Below are 16,422 nucleotides of genomic sequence, written 5' to 3'. Positions count from 1 at the left end.
ATTCAGTAAGCAATGTCATTAACAGTTCAAAGCCAAGTGCAGTATGGTCGGTTATCTCGTTGCATTTCCGTCATCTGCCGCAGAATAAACAATGCTTAAACACTTTTAAATCAATGTTAATAAATACAAACAACTGTGTTGGTGTGAAATGTATTGGAGTAAAGATGCTTTCATTTTTTGAGATTTGCACCTGAAAATACTCTCCATAACGATAGATGGCGATGTTGATGCGTTTCTTTTTCTTATCAGGGGTGGCGGCAAAAAAAATTAAGTCACTTTTTGTAGTTGTAAGATAATGTTACTTCCTTTCTTACTGTGTACCGTTTTCGTTTACGGGAAAAATGAGTCTGGCAAGAGCTGTAACAACAGACAACTGTTCCTTTAGCTGCATGGAAAGGGTGTCAACTCTCACTCGAAATGGCTAAGTTAAAACAAAGATAGGCTAATGGAAGCAAAAGAGTTATTGCAACGTTTCGATACTCGCTCGCGCTTGTTGCTGGGAGCTCTCCTCTTGGGTTCAGCTGGAGTTTCTAAAGCGTTGAAAGTGTTCAATCGTCAACGCATTTCGGATACTGATTTTCCGCTGTGTAATCTACTGGAAAGGCTGTGCCATGGAGAACCCTGTTTAGATAGGGAGAGCCAAGCACTGACATCGTAAGTACAAAATTGTTTAAGTTGTACCACTAGACACAACATTTTATCACTCACTTAATTTGACCTCTCTTTAACTTTAACGTTCCTTCTGGTGTCAGTTTAGCTAACACGTTTTATTTTTCTTCTTCAAGAAAACCTTTGGTGTGCTTGTTTCCTGTGTCATTCAAATGGAGCCTCTTGTGCTTTCTACACCTCGTACATACCATCCTACCAAAACACTGCATCCTAAGTTTGATAGACTGTTTGAGCCAAGAGGGAAATGCAGATCCATGGACTGCTGCCCTGGTTGGCCAGCTGCACCGAGACATACGAGAGGGAGGTAGCAGGGAGATTCTGACTCCACAGTGCAAAACGAGTGTGAGAGAACTTTGTGAGCAATTCAAGGGCACCGGTCGAAGTGGCGGATGGTCCTCTTACTTCGCCAAAACAGAGATTTGCCAAACGGACACGGTCCCCTCAAGTCAGCTACAGAAAAGGAAAAGTGGGGAATTGGATGTGGACTCTAGCCACGAGGGACAACAGAGGAAGAGGATGAAGATGGAACTGCCCAACTCTGGTGGTGGTGTAGGCCTACTAGAGGAGGCTGCTGGAGAGACAGAGGTGTCACCAGCAGATGAGTCTCCTCAGGACCAAACTCCTGTTGATGCAGTAGCATCACTGTTGCCTCCACCTGACTCCAGCTCTGTTATTTTACCAGACCACACAAAGGTGACAGCTTTTGGAGAAGTATGCTTAAAACATGGCATCATTCAGCTAACATGTTGATTTGTTATAGTAACAGTGAATGCTAAAGTGAAACAGGACCATTGGCACATAGAACAAGTTAAAGATAGAAGAGTAATTGTGGTCATAAGAACTCACAACAATACAGCATTTTGCTTTAAATAATGTTGAGCAGTGACTTGTTTTGACTACTGATGCTCAACATCTTGCTTTACAGGCTGCAGTTTCAGTAATTAAGGAACTTCTAGAGACTGAAATGGAGGTGAGATACTTTCACCTGGAACCACAAAAGTTCGTCATCTCACTGATTCCTCATACTGATAACAAAACTTTTTTTTTTTTGGTTGTCCTGTTTAGTGGGATCAAAGCACTGTGGCCACCCTTGGAGTGCTGAATGAATGTGACCCTGGTCAAGTCAGTATGCCTATGTTGTGTTTGTGTGTTAGCAGTCTTTGATTGATTTTCTTTGCTAGCCTCCCATGTCCAAGTTTTTGAGTTGGGTGCAGGACTGTGCTGCTGTCGAGCAACGCAGGTTATGGCTTCCAGGGCTTAAAGTTAAAGCCTCCAGGGCTTAAAGTTCTCTGGCACTGTGCCTGATTTCAGGCAAGGGCCAGGCTGTTTAAGATTTGAAAATGAACAATGCATATACAGGTTTCAAAATGTCTGGTAACTTCTGAAGTTCTGAATCAGGCATGGTAATGTCTCTTACTTTAAGCCCTGCACCTCTGCATCCTACTCCATCTCCTCTATGTGCAGGTGGACATGCTATGGGGGCTGCTGCAGCTGGCCGAGGTGCCAGAGCAGCCCTTAGCCCAGTTCTGCTCCTGCCTGCTGGCCCTGTCTCCAGACCTCAGCCACAGCGTGGCCGCCGCCCTCATCAGGAACCTGCTGCTCAACAAGGTCCCTAGAGAGAGAGAGAGAGTGTGTGAGTGAGAGTGAGTGAGCGAGAGTGGGTGAGAGTGAGTGTGAGTGAGAGAGAGAGAGAGAGAGAGAGAGAGAGAAAGAGACTTATATGATAGTAGGATGTATGTATGGTTGGGAGCTATTTCTGAGAATCATCTGTTCTTAGAGAATCGTCGGAAACATCTACAGTGAATCGTCCATAGTTAAATAGATAGCATCCACACAACTTAAACTTCTTACAACACTTAAACTTATCTCACAATAAATATCAAATAATATCAATGAATATTAGGAACTTTGTGACATAGCTATTTGTTCCTCTGTAATCAATGAGCATAAAAAAAACTACAATATTCAATCATAAGTATGTGCTCCTTCCCACAGATTGTCTGTCTGTCAGAGCCAGCCTCCCGGTTGTTGTCGTCGGCCGTGTCATCATTGTGCGCCCGCTACCCAAGGCCCATGTGCCAGGAGGTCATCAAACCTGTTCTGGAGGGAGACCAGACAGGTCAGTTGGCCAGGGTGCAGTTGGCTCTCGTGCTTAGTTGCTGTCAATCTGTGTTTGTGTGATGTCCTTGTCTTGTTAGGCATTTCTGTTGTCTCTGTTTGCTGGTGTGCACTGTTTGCTAAGTGTTATTTTTGCCATGGGACGTTCATCTGTGAAAGTGAATATACCGTACAGTGTTGTGGAACTGAATTTCCCCTTGAGGAAATCAACTAACAAAACACTGTTTGTGTTAAATGAATATCTATACATTTCTTAATACTCCTTAGCTTAATCTCTGCAGAATGCATTTGTAGAACTATGTCATTTACCATACTTATTTTCTTCATATGGCCTGCGTGTTCGCTAACTTGATTAGAGTTTATTTGGTGGTTGTGTATGCTTTCAGGAACTGTTCAAGTTGAACTAATCTGCAGACTTATAGAGGATTCCCTGGAGCCCCAGTATAGACTGCTGGTCTTTGGGTAAGATCATTTGTCTCTAAAAAGTCTAAATTTATTGTAGAAGAAAGTGTTACTCCTGGAGAAAAAGATCAATTTATCACAATTAGGGATGCAGTTATATCGGCCTAAAATCGGTATCATTTCTGTACAAACAAGTAAGAAACATGATGCTTTTTGGCCTCTGTTAGGTGGTAACTAGTGTAATGACAGAAATGTGAACTGTATGAGATATGTGGGGGAACCTTCAACAACAATTTATTCAGAAGTCTTATTTTGGTATTCATCCGTAAATGTCATTTCATATTTTATTCTGCCCCACTTGTAAATTTTGGGAATTTCTGTGCTTATGAATTCTCTATAGACTTGTAGTTTGTTGGTGACCCTCATTAAAAATTAAAATAATTATTTAAAAAGTATGTTGAACAGAATTTCACCATCGATGCATCCCTACACACAATAGCTCACATATTTTTGACTCAACTGAAGTTTTGTCATCCAGTTTTAGTAGTACACTTTTTTTTATTTCCTGTAAATTGTCATTTTCTAATCTTTGCAGAATGACTCTCTCTGGATCCTGGAATGAGAGTATACTCTCTGTCATCCACTGTCTTCTGGAGACAAGGGTAAGACATGTGAAATGATACAGAATGATAGATTTTTTTAAGGAGCCTGCTCAGATCATATGAAACTCATTCAAATAGGAAGCGGTATGTGCTGGGTTCCACCACAAGTACACATTGTTATAGTTCAATAATGTGTGCGCAAGGGCTAGCTGAGCGTCAAGCTGCCCATTGAAAATAATGGATTTCAGAGTGCAGCGGTGCCGTTGTCATATCCTATGGCTGAATCCCAAATGTCATCCCTAAGCTTTAAGCCCAGAACCCTCACACACTTAACTGACATCCGTCGTAAGTAATCAGGTTTGCGAGGGTGTAAGGGTTCAGAACGCTAATAACAGGAAAGGGGCAGCACCTGTGACCTGTCATTAAATTGACCACGCAAAAATCGGTATCATTTCAACACGTAAGAAACATGATTCTTTTTGGCCTCTGTTAGGTGGTAACTAGTGTAATGACAGAAATGTGAACTGTATGAGATATGTGGGGGAACCTTCAACAACAATTTATTCAGAAGTCTTATTTTGGTATTCATCCGTAAATGTTATTTCATATTTTATTCTGCCCCACTTGTAAATTTTGGGAATTTCTGTGCTTATGAATTCTCTATAGACTTGTAGTTTGTTGGAAAGGGGCAGCACCTGTGACCTGTCATTAAATTGACAACACAAAAACGTTTCCGTTTTATTTATGCCAGTTTACTCCCTTTGGATAACCCTGTGTTTCACTTCACAACGCTATGAATTGTTGGTAATTCGTTTATAGATGCCGAATGGCGGAGAGGGAACAGAAAGGGTGTGAGCGAGCCCTCAAGCACTTCACAATTTCGCAGTGGGACAGCCCTAAGCCCTCACGAAGTTAGCGTAAACCCGCATCAAAGTGTGTGTGAGTGCGTGGCCTATGTGTAACGCGCTTTTGGGCCCTAATTTGAAGCATGGACAAAGTGCAAAGTCTAACAGCTGCACAATACCACATGTTCGCTATAGTTCATGTGCAAGAACTTTCCTTATTGACAGACTTTGCACTTTGCCTACCATTTGAATTAGAGCCCATTTAAATTGATTTGCTGTAACCATAATAGATTGTCATCAAATGTGTGGTGTACTGTAGGTGCAAGCTGTAATTTTCCATATTCTCCACAGTTGGAATTGACAGAGGAATGTTTCACACGGTTCACGAACCAGCTCAGCAGTCAGTCGCCCAGTTTTGTCAAGTCCATGAAGTTTGCCAAGATGCTGCTCACAGTGCTGACCAAATACCAGAGCCATGTAAGCTACTACAGCACTACACAACTTCTCCACAAGATGGCGCTCTTCACACATCATAGCAGGAAAATGACTGTGACCCCAAATCAGGCTGTACAAGTAACTCCCTGCTATGTGTTTCTTCTGTCGTATCAGGTTAAAGGTGGATGCAGACACACTCTATCCTGCTGCCTAGATGCTAATGGAACATTTCTGAAGAAATCCCTTCAGGCAGCACTCAAACGGATTTCCCACTAATGAGGGACCTCAAGTAGAAACTCCACAGCATCAACAACTGATGGACACTGTAGTTGTTTCTTGAAATGAACACTAAGGAGAAATATAATGTGTTTATAGTAAAATTATTGTGTTTTAAATGGGTTTTTATTACGTTATCTGCTGCAGGCCTACACAAAGGCCTGGAGTGTATAACTTTTACACTGTCTCGATCTCTGTGCACAACTCCAAAAATTTTTTCTCTCATTGCCATCTTAACTCCCTCCCACCCTCATAGTCCTCCCTCTCAGCATATCAACTCCTTTATGGACATTTTTATGGGGATTTATTATTTAACAATACACGGAGGACAATTCACAAATATTTTTGGTGATCCACAAATAGTTCACTATCCACATGCCTGTATTTATTTATCTGTGCTGTGTAAATTCATATTCACAAAAATACAAAGCGAATTTTTTGCACATTTGTTGATCCTGTCCATTTGTGGTTTGTGTCATTTGTGATTTGCCTTTTATTTATTTTGCATATTTGTCCATTAATCAAGTCATATCCACAACAATACAGGGCATTTTGCAAATATGCATAACTTGCTCAGTACAGTGCCCTCTACATTTATTGGTACCCCTGGTTAAGTTCAGTCTACAAATTGAGTCGCTCACTGTCAATGTCCAGAAGGGTAGCTTTATATAGACCAATGGGTCAAAGTGGGATAAGTACACTTACTGGGTCCCAGGTTAACCTAGTGGCAATGATGACGGCACAGTTCAACTGGAAGAGTGACAGTATTAACAACACATTGCATCCACACTAATAAACCTCCCTTTGTCCACGGCTAGGATGATTAAGGATCCTCCTCTGTTTAAGCTCCAGCCCAGTGGGATGAGGAGAAATACAGGGGCAACCACAGGTATGTCTGTGCCTTCAAGATAAAGGGATAATGACATGGAGACTTTTTAAATGACAATAAACAATTTAACGTTTGGTTGAGTGTCCAAAACTCTTTATGCGGCATGATTAGATTTGTGGTGTTTGATCGACTGATTGATTATTAATTGAAGGGTAAAGTTTTTTTTTTCATCAAACATTTTGAAGAATAATCCTATTCTGTATGATGCCTAACTATCTTCAAACCGGCATGATAAAAAATGAATGAAAGAGAAGAGAACTCATCGGCCATGCATATAATGTCATTGTTTACCCGTAGGCCTACATGGGGAGAGACTTTATTTTGTTTTTCACACTTAGAACATTTTGGGAGCAATTTTCAGTCAGGTTTTGGTCGTAGGGTTGTAGTAGCCTAATACATAAAATAATCAAAGGTTAAAATTCAACATAAACACTCACTAGTCTTACAAAAGTGCAAAGCTCTTAAAGAAATAGATTTGGAAAAGGTCTGGAATTTTTATTGGAGAAATGGGCAAGAGCCCTGTCAGTTTTGAGTGTCCATCAATCTTTTGGGAAATTTGCATCAGTTTTGATGTCTTCATTCCCTTAACCAACAAGTGTCAGTAGTGATCCAAAATTCACCATGCTTAATCAAGCCTAAATAACATTATTTCTAGTGTCAGCACAATGAAGATGAAGTTTAAAAAAAGTAATATGAAAGACTTGTATTATGACTCCCTGTTCTTCCACTGTTTCCCATGTAATGAATAGGCTAGACTAGTTATTCATTAATTTGATGATGGGGTGAATGAAAAGTGCCTAACCAAGCAGATTTTGTGGTGTATTACCACAAAGGGATTAACTTTGGAAAGGAACTTGGTGTTAATTGGTGGGGTCTGCAGTGTGTAACCATGAAGAATTTGCCTCTCCCACTCTATCTGGCAAGAAAGATACTGCTGGGTTGCATGTGAAAATTGCCTAATTGCCTTTAAAGGCTCTTGCCTCTTAATTATGGTTAGTCTCAATTGTCTTGAGCATTTCTCTCCCCTTCTCTCCTTATAAGGATAAATAGCATGTGGGCTACTCTCTCATTAAAGGCAAGCAGTCCTTTGGAGGCTAAGATTAGAGCTCTGGTGTCACCCCCTGAGCCCTGTCCAAACAACCTCCTGCGAGCTCTCTTAACAGGTTCACAGGCCACACAAACAGATGTGACCACCAGGGCTGCCTGGTGTTCAGCAAGGCCTCATTTCAGGTGTGGCTGAAAAATTGTGTCTCTCCACCTTGTATCGTAAGGGACTCTTTCCTTCAACTACCACGTTGAGCCTGTTATAAGCGTGGGAACCTAGATAGATAGAATGCTCGTGACATGTCTTTTGGCCATATCCCGACTACCCCCAGATAACTGGCTCTGAACTCAAGGACATCACAGACACTCTCATGGTGTGTTCATGTCCGTGTGTAGTAATATGGAAAACCCTGCCCGAGATAAGTTTCCTCCCACTTGTCTTGACACCAGTGGTACTGGCGGCCTGTTCTGTGGATGATCACCCTGTCCTATCAGATGTGATTTGACCCCCTGCTGTGCCCCCTCGGTCTTCCCTGCCCTCCTTTTGACAGCTGCTAATCCTGTGTTGACATTGGGAATGACTCCGGGATCCCACCCGGCCTCTCAAGCAGCGGTTGCTTTACGACCCTCTCTGCCTGTGCATGTGTGCTGTGCTGTGCTGCCCTGCTAGACTGCCGGACCTCACAGGCGCCAGGCCCAGGTGATGCTCACTGAGCGAGAAGCTGTCTTTTGGAAAATTCTGAGCCACTGGTCAATTGAAACTTTTTGAGCTTTGTCCATAGAGTTGTGAATTACTAAGTGAATAGCAAAGTGAAATACTGATCCATTTAAATTTTTTATTCATTCAGCAGACACCATGCTTGGCTCATTTGATTGTGTGTCATTTATTTTTAACATGTTGTTTATTTAATCATGCAATTTAATTTATCATGCTATTTATTTCATTGTGGCTTTTAGATTTCCTGAACACAGAATCATCTCCCATTCATGCAAGTTTAATTTACGCAACAAACCTCGTATCACAAATACTTTTAGTATTACGCACACATTCCATGGTACCTGCTGATCACAGTAAGAGAGAGACGCCCAGCAGTGATGGAGGTGACTAGAGGGGAAACGTGCCCCCATCCCAAGCCTCTGGCCCCCGTACTTTCATTCACCACGGGGAGACTAGTGCTTGAACTCGAGCAGAAAGAAGCCAAAGGGGTGGTTTTTTGTGCACAGTGGAACACTTTGTGCCCCAAACAAAAGAGCCTCTTCGCCCTCTCTCACAGACTCAAGAGGGCCACCACCAGGAGAAGTCCTACTCATTCAAAAGCAAACTTTTTTCCACCTCTTTTTGGTATTTTTCCAGCTTAAGGTGGAATGGAGATGGAGAAAATAGGAGAGCAGTTTTTTAATGCGATTTTATAACTGTTGATTCAACTGCAAGCCCAGCGGGTTAGTTACCTTCATCTCTTACATGGAATAAGTGACTAAAATAATCTGTTGTTTAGCGTAGTTTCGTTTTCAGAGTGATCAGTGAGTGTGACATGCTCTTTGTTAGATATCTGCTCTGTTCGTAAGCCCCCAAAAAGTAGTTTTCCTCCCTCAGTATCTTTGGCTTGCTGCTCCACCGCATACGCTCACTCAGTGTGTCCTCCCCTCTTTTGTGAGCCATGTTGCGGACATCCCCTCCTATCAGCCCCTGTGCCTTTTGAGCTCTTTCAGGAGCACTGGGCTTCAAAGCAGGTGAGCGCCACAAAGGAGAGAGTCGCCGCCAACAAAGAGTAGTGGGGGGGGGGGGGGGGCAATAGAGGTAGAGTAAGGTGATGGGTGGCGGAACCGCACAGCGTGTAGGTACCTGCCGTCCTCGTCAGACAGACATCAAAGGGTGTGAAGTGGTTTCCTCTCCGCAGTCTGCCCTCCTCCATTCTCTCTCTCTCTCACACAGACACACATACAATGCCACTTCAAGGAGAGGTCCCACAATGCAGTGGAATTATGTAGGTTGTATCTGATTTGGAGCATGTGAGAGAACTGCACCAAACAGAGATTGTATTTCAGGGGATTGAGGCCAGTCTGTCTTAGTTGTGCATTCTGTGTGAACTTTTTGTGTGTGATTGTAATCTGTTAAGATAAATGTGGGTTATGAGGTTCCATTGGCAGTCTGGAAAGACGGACATATTTGTGTACCTTTTGTGTTTAAAATCTTTGGTTGTCATCCACAAGTTAGGCCCTCATCCTACTGGCATTTGGTCTTCTGTTCCTGTTCCATTCCTGTTCAAGCTAATTGTGTCCACATTAGTATCAACCATAAAATAGTTGTATAAAGAAACGTTCAATTGACATCAAGACAGTCAAATTAAATTGAACTGAGTACTGCCATTTTGAAGACATCTCCTGTACTTCAGTTTCCAGTTTCCATCTAATCCTGGCAGCCTTGTGCATGTTCTCTAAGTGAGAAGTGTTGACGTACACGTGGAGGTGACATCACCTTCCTAATGTGAGTACAATCAGCTGAGTGACAGATGCAGCAGATGTTGCTGTGCGGTGAGGGTCATCCCTGCCTGCCTGCAGTGAGACAGAGAGCCTCTGCCAGACGCTTCATATTTTCACCCTTTAATACTCAGCTGCTTATCTCTCTTCTCCTGTCACTCTGTGGCTGTTTGACGACCTTGTTTTTTAGCTTTAACCTGGTTTGACTGTTACACAGAGAAATATACACGTTTTTCATTAAATAAATGAGCTCTCTCTCTCTCTCACACTCTGGTAGGATATGAACACCTACAGCTGCATGGGTAATTTAACCTCCTGTCTCAATTGCCACTCTGGAGTCCGTATGACAATACATGCTGCCTGTCTGCTCATGCTCTAAGGCATGTGTGTGTGTGTGAGGTCACGTGCTGAAATATGTGACTGAGACATAACAGGGACGTCTTTATAGTGTTTGTTATCGAGTCATCTCTCTCAAGTCCTGGTTTGTCTACAAAGGCTGGTTTGTATATGTAAAAACAGGACTGGATTGTGTTTTATCTTCTGGTTTCATAATGCGCTGTCCTTCATCAGAGCTTCCTTTAGGCATGCAATGTGTTTATGACAAAATCCAGTTGTCTCTGTGTGGCTGTGTGTATTGCATAGCACTCATGGCAACTATATTTATATTCAGTTCATTTATATGCCAGTTGTAGACTGGAGTTTTATTGGTGTCTGAAATATTTCCACCTTATACACAGCAATGACTGTGAACCAGAGTGTTGTGTGTTTGTGTGTGTGTGCGTGTGTGTGTGTGTGTGTGTGTGTGTGTGTGTGTGTGTGTGTGTGTGTGTGTGTGTGTGTGTGTGTGTGTGTGTGTGTGTGTGTGTGTGTGTGTTACACCCATACATAGCACTGAACAATAGGGTTTAGTCATACATCTACCAAAAGACTGGAGCAGAGAGCAATTGATGGGGTGTTACCACGACAACTGGTGGTTCATTCTTGATTTCCAAAGGAGCTCCTCAGCGACCAGGAAGTGACTTTGGCCTGAAACTCAGTGAAGTAGATTAATTGAGTGACATGGGCAGTATTAAGAAGCTCTCCCTCATTCACATGGCCCTTCTCAGAGTTTACTCCTTTGACCTTTGAAGTAGATTGTGGCAGGCCGGGCGCACACTGCACCGCCCTCGTCTTCCTTGGAGCGAGACCTACCACGGCACCTCTTTTCAAAAAGGTCTCCTCCTCCCCTCCAAGGGTTGCCCGTGGAGGAATTTTTTCTTGTTTATCAGTAAATGAGACCTTTGTTGCGTTAGCGGCTTCGAGACTTCCTAAATCACACAGCTCGCTCACCCCATGTCGGTTTGCTGTGATACTCCGCTGGGAGCAAAGGTCAGAGGTTGACACATGTATGGCAGACGGCAGAAGAGTAAACGCTCACCCTCTGTGTGTGTGTGTGGTGTGTGTGTGTGCGTGCGTGCGGACGGGCGCAAGTGTGTATTTAGTGGTCTCATACAGATGGTTGTCTCAGTGTGTATGTGCGGGCGCAAGTGTGTATTTAGTGGTCTCATACAGATGGTTGTCTCCATGTTTGTGTGTCTGTAGTGTTGTTCTGTTGTCAGACCCACGGTAAGTGCCTAGTGGTGCCTCTGCATTTGGCACCACCTTGGCTGTAGAACAAGTTTTACATCACACAACATCAGCGGGGAACATGACAGATGTTTCCTTTTCTCTGAATGGGGTGCGTGATTCTATGCCACTTTACCAGTGAGTGGTAAAGAAGTAATAGACCCGTCAATCATACATCAACTTATGACATTAAATCAATTTGTAATATATTATGTGTGTTAGTTTATAAACAGTCATTTAATGAATCTTATTTCTCAGGTTATCTCATTGCTCCTAAACTATGTTGGTCTAGGATTGATTTGTGATTTTTTTGAAAGAACATGACCAAGTAAGCAATGGAGTCTACTGGACACCAGTACAGTTGCCCAGGTGTGCAGTGGCAATGACGAGAATACACCTGTACGATTTTCCCCTCCCTTGCTCTTTCTCTCTCTCTCCTTCCCTCCCTCCCTCTCTTTCTCTCCAGTTCTCTTTCTTACTCACACTCACACACACTCACTTTGTGCTCTGGAGCAGTGCCATGTAATTAAGCCTCAGGTGCTGCAGACTGGAAAATGAAAGCTTGTGTCTACACAGAGAGGCTCGCTACACAAGACTGTCCCCCTGCCAACAGGATAGAGACCAGCATGGGATTATGGTCCTTTACCAAACTACAAAAGCTGTTACAGTAATTGCATGGTCAGAGCCATCAACATACAGTGCTCTATTGGACTTTTTTGTTTTGTTAGTTGTTCTTGGTTTTGCTTTGGTGGAATAGCAGCCCATATTTTATAGATTTGTACTCCAGTTTCTCCACTCTTGTATGTTTCTGCTGATAGACATGTATGTCCTTCTTTGCCCCGACCAAACCTTACTAAGTCATTGTAATAAACTATTAAAATCGCTGGTATGGTCATAATGGACAGTAACAAATAACAACAACAAATATGATGGCAGAACAATTCAGTACTGGGACTAGATCGGTCCTTCTAGATAAGTATAAATATATATACTCTTTTGATCCCGTGAGGGAAATTTGGTCACTGCATTTATCCCAATCCGTGAATTAGTGAAACACACTCAGCACACAGTGAACACACAGTGAAGTGAAGCACACACTAATTCCGGCGCAGTGAGCTGCCTGCAACAACACCGGGGAGCAGTGAGGGGTTAGGTGCCTTGCTCAAGGGCACTTCGAAGCACTTTGAACCGGCAACCCTCCAGTTACAAGTCCGAAGTGCTAACCAGTAGGCCACGGCTGCCCCATAGTTCAGGTTTCAAATAGGTTCATCTGCAGCCCATGGGAAATGGGAGGGGAGGGTCCCTTGGGACAAGGCGGTGGTGTTTTGATCAGGTTAAATGCCAGCTTGTGTGCTTTTCCTGTGAGTAAAACACTCACACACACACACAGTTACTATTGTGCATTTGTTGTCTACTCTCTGCCTGTCTTGTGGTCATAATTAATTAGTTACATTTTTCAGTTTGAAGAAACCACATTAGAGTCTCTATTATTGTAATTGTGAGGTTGTGTCTGGCAGGAGCAAAAATATGTGATTTCTCCACTTATGTTAGACAGGGTAGGCACATTAAAAGATTCCCAGTCTTCCAGACCAGACGCAAGCTGATAGAGATATAGGCAGTACAAAAGACTCTCAGTGTAGGGACAGTTTTGGGTTGTTTTTGGATATTCACCAAATGTGATATCAATTCCTTTTCCTCAGACAGTGATACAGACTCTACCCCAGTATTTTAGGACAAAAGGGAAGGAAGGTGGTTTCTAACACCCTTGACAACTTGACAAAGGCTGACAGGCCGAAACGTTGGAATTAAATAAAAGAATTAAGAGATAGAGTGTGCGGCGACCAAGTTTTTCTTGGTTTCTAACACCCACCAAGATTTTCCTGCAATGGTTGACAATTGCTTTGGCTTGTGAAGCTTAGGCAATGCCTGAACTTGTTGGCAGTATCTCAAGTAAACACATTGTGAAAATGTAAATTTAAGCAATTTTCTCAATACAAAATGTCATTTCAGGTTATATATATATATATATATTTAATTATCTTGGCACATGTATAACATAATAATATCTTGATATTACATCCAAAGAGAGTCTAATTGCTTGCTATGCTTTGCCTCTGGGCTTTCAGCAAAATAGGATAGGTGAGGAAAGGGGAGGGGTTGGAACTCCATATCTCTCAGTAACGTAGGCCTCTCCGCGCAACAGGCTGTGCCGCGTTTGTGCTGAACTACACAGCACAGTGCGAGAGGGAGCTCGAGCGCAGATTAGTTGCTCACTGAAGCGCGAAGAGCCTACAGCGCTGCCTGCAACGCTGCCCACTCCTGTGTGCACAGGGTGGAGAAATTCAGGGAAAACATTACAAAAACTCAGACCAAACGGGTCTCTTTTGGCTCTACTGTAGGGATTATTTCGCATGGCACTTAGTGCAGGAGTGCGTATCTCACGGATGCTTCAAATCGGCACATTCTTATTCGGTGTGAATAGTTAACATAAGAAAATAGACCTAACGCGCAGGTGAAGATGGCGAGGACACTGTCAGGGGTGACCGCACTCCCGACTTTAAGAAAAACTGGACATTCAGTAGTAGTATTAACGCTAATAGTATCATATATATGTGGTTCGTCGGCTCAGGACTTTCCTATCAACGGAGCAAATGGATTTAGTTTGCACCCACCTTACTTTAATTTAGCAGAGGGGACAAAAATCACGGCTACGGCGACCTGCGGCGTGGACGAGAATGGAAGACCGATTCAGGACCTATACTGCAAACTAGTCGGTGGACCAGTTTCTGGCGACCCTAGTCAAACTATACAGGTAAAGACACACTCTTTCATGTCATTCCACTGTTATAGGCTAGGTTCGTAATAAGTGAACAGGCAAATTATGGCAAGACAAACTTATTAGGACTTCTGATTATGATTATGTTAATTTTGAACTGTTTAGCTTTAGCCTGAGCACCCTTGTCGCTTTACAATGTCTAGTTATGGAAATCTGGGAAACACAAGAAGGAACGTGCAGCTTTTTTAAATGGACAAGGGACAAGCGGAATATTTACTCTATGAACGTGTCAGTCGTGGGCCCAAAATAACCTTTTTTGAGGTACTATATTATGTTTGTTCAACGTTTGGAAATCTCTTGTGATAGCATACAATGTCCGCAGCCCAGTGCGCAGCATAATTGTTATTGGGCACATTCGGGTCACCTGTTCCGTCTCGAATCCGCGCAAGTGTAGACTACCCTGGCAACGGGTTTTTACTAAGGCGCATGATGAAAACCCGTCCAGATGGTTCCCACGGGGCACAGTCAGTGCATGTTGGCAAGTTGGTGAAATGTGCAAACATTGTAAACTGTAAAATGCAACCCCCTGCAGAATTTCTGCAAGGATTTTCCCGGTGGAATTCCTGGTATTCGTTTAAGTAAGTAGGGCCTTGAGTGAGCGTGGAGGGAGTGTCCGAGACCGCGGTCATCTGCTGGAGTCATGGGCCGAAACATCAAAAGATTATGCTAATAAGTAGCGACCTGCTCTCTTCTACAATGCACCCCTGCGGCTGTGTTCTCACGATACCTCACTAACCCGCTCATTTCAGTGTGCCTTGGGTTTCAAAAAAAAGAAATAGTGAGCATAGACTACAATCCTTCAACTTCATCACTGAATAGAGGAGAATTATGTATCAATTAAGGAATCAAATGTCACCCAAAGTAGTTTTTACAAGAGATTTTAAATTACTTTGAAATATAGAGTTAATACGCAGCAGATAGTTACAAGTATGACCTAATCTGTCACTTCGAATTAACTGAACCACAGTCAAATCCATGAAAAACTTGCATAAGACTCTGAATTACAGCACTCATGACACTCATATTTTTTATCAATTTATCACAGACATGCAGTAAAATGTGTTTTTTAGTGTTTTAAAGTGTTTTTTAAATAAATAATAATAATTTAAAAAACTTGACTGCGCCAACACAGTCTTTAGAAGGAGTTTTGCTGTCTATTTGAAGCCAGCAGTATACTAATACTAGTCACAGATTGAAAGAGAGAGAGAGAGAGAGAGAGAGAGAGACAGTCAGTCACCCTTGAACTCTATGACATGAGAAGGGATTAGGTTTCTCATTCAGCTCTTTCAGAGTGGTAACACTGCGCTTTGATGAATTGGAGCTGTTAACTAAGAATAAAGATGAGAACACCCAGTGTCAACAACACACTTTTTACTTAACCTTTTTTATGAGAATTATAGTGCACAGTGTACCACTTTGACTTAACATGGATAGCAGGTTTGGGTGTACATATATGCAAGTATACCCAGCATGCAGAAAGATTCTTTATACATTTTGTCAACCATATGCTGTGTGTGTCCCAGGGCCAGTATTGTGACATCTGCACCGTGGATGACAGTAACCAAGCTCACCCCATCACCAACGCCATCGATGGCACCGAGCGCTGGTGGCAGAGCCCCCCACTATCCCGCAGTGTGGAGTACAACGAGGTCAATGTCACCCTGGACCTGGGACAGGTATGCTTGTGTTCCACTCCCTCTTCTCATTTTCCCTTACCATATCCTTTCATGTATAGTTTCTCTCTCTTTTTTAAACAGGTGGGTCTCTTTCATTCTTTTAGTTTTATGCCCTCCTTATAATCTTTCCGTTCATGTGCTCCCCATCCTACACACATTCACATGCCTTTTTGTCATCATGCAAACATGCAATAATGCAGCAGACTCTCTTATCTGATGCCTAAGACAATGTTCCTTTTCTTTGGCAGATTTGTTTCAGGTATCTACACAGTTACACACGGCTGGTTTGCCATTTATTAATTTCTTGTGCACACTTCTACATAGATTCCTACCTTCTACGTATAGGTTTTGAATACTGAGTACTACATTTTGCTTCTACGTGTAAATGTTGGAATGACAATAAAGATCCTTGAATCCTTGAATGGTAGCCAGTCACTCTGTATATTGACAAGCTTCAAGCATGTCTCACATTGTGACCATTTATGAATGAGCCATGGCCTAATATAAGGTGAAAGAGGACATTTTCGTCATCATATCTGCTTGTTTT

General features: G+C 42.6%; 2 protein-coding genes across 6 annotated transcripts in view; both read left to right on the top strand.

Annotated features, from left to right (window-relative positions):
- Nucleotides 1–262: 262 nt before the first annotated feature.
- fance (FA complementation group E) lies at nt 263–5,790 on the top strand. Its single transcript, XM_076276808.1, has 10 exons — nt 263–654; nt 786–1,362; nt 1,595–1,639; nt 1,735–1,791; nt 2,134–2,277; nt 2,665–2,788; nt 3,174–3,249; nt 3,785–3,851; nt 4,988–5,113; nt 5,246–5,790. Exons 1-10 carry the CDS (start codon nt 446–448, stop codon nt 5,345–5,347), a joined length of 1,527 nt encoding a protein of 508 aa, XP_076132923.1. The 5' UTR covers nt 263–445; the 3' UTR covers nt 5,348–5,790.
- A 7,833-nt stretch (nt 5,791–13,623) lies between these two features.
- The window catches only part of lama5 (laminin, alpha 5), a 76,463-nt gene continuing 73,664 nt past the window's right edge, over nt 13,624–16,422 (top strand). For all 5 annotated transcript variants that reach the window (XM_076276653.1, XM_076276652.1, XM_076276650.1 and 2 more), the window contains exons 1-2: nt 13,624–14,175; nt 15,723–15,875. In XM_076276653.1, the coding sequence (XP_076132768.1) occupies nt 13,882–14,175; nt 15,723–15,875 (447 nt within the window). In that variant the 5' untranslated portion in view covers nt 13,624–13,881. The remainder of the gene's footprint in view (nt 14,176–15,722; nt 15,876–16,422) is intronic.

The sequence above is a fragment of the Alosa pseudoharengus genome, unplaced genomic scaffold (assembly GCF_046254945.1).
Source record: "Alosa pseudoharengus isolate Yale_2024_CS ecotype anadromous, Long Island Sound unplaced genomic scaffold, YU_APseudo_1.1 YU_APseudo_1.1_scf_9, whole genome shotgun sequence".
In the NCBI taxonomy this organism is placed as follows: Eukaryota; Metazoa; Chordata; class Actinopteri; order Clupeiformes; family Clupeidae; genus Alosa; species Alosa pseudoharengus.
The sequence above is the reverse complement of the archived record's forward strand: the minus strand, read 5'-3'. Positions and strand labels throughout refer to the sequence as shown.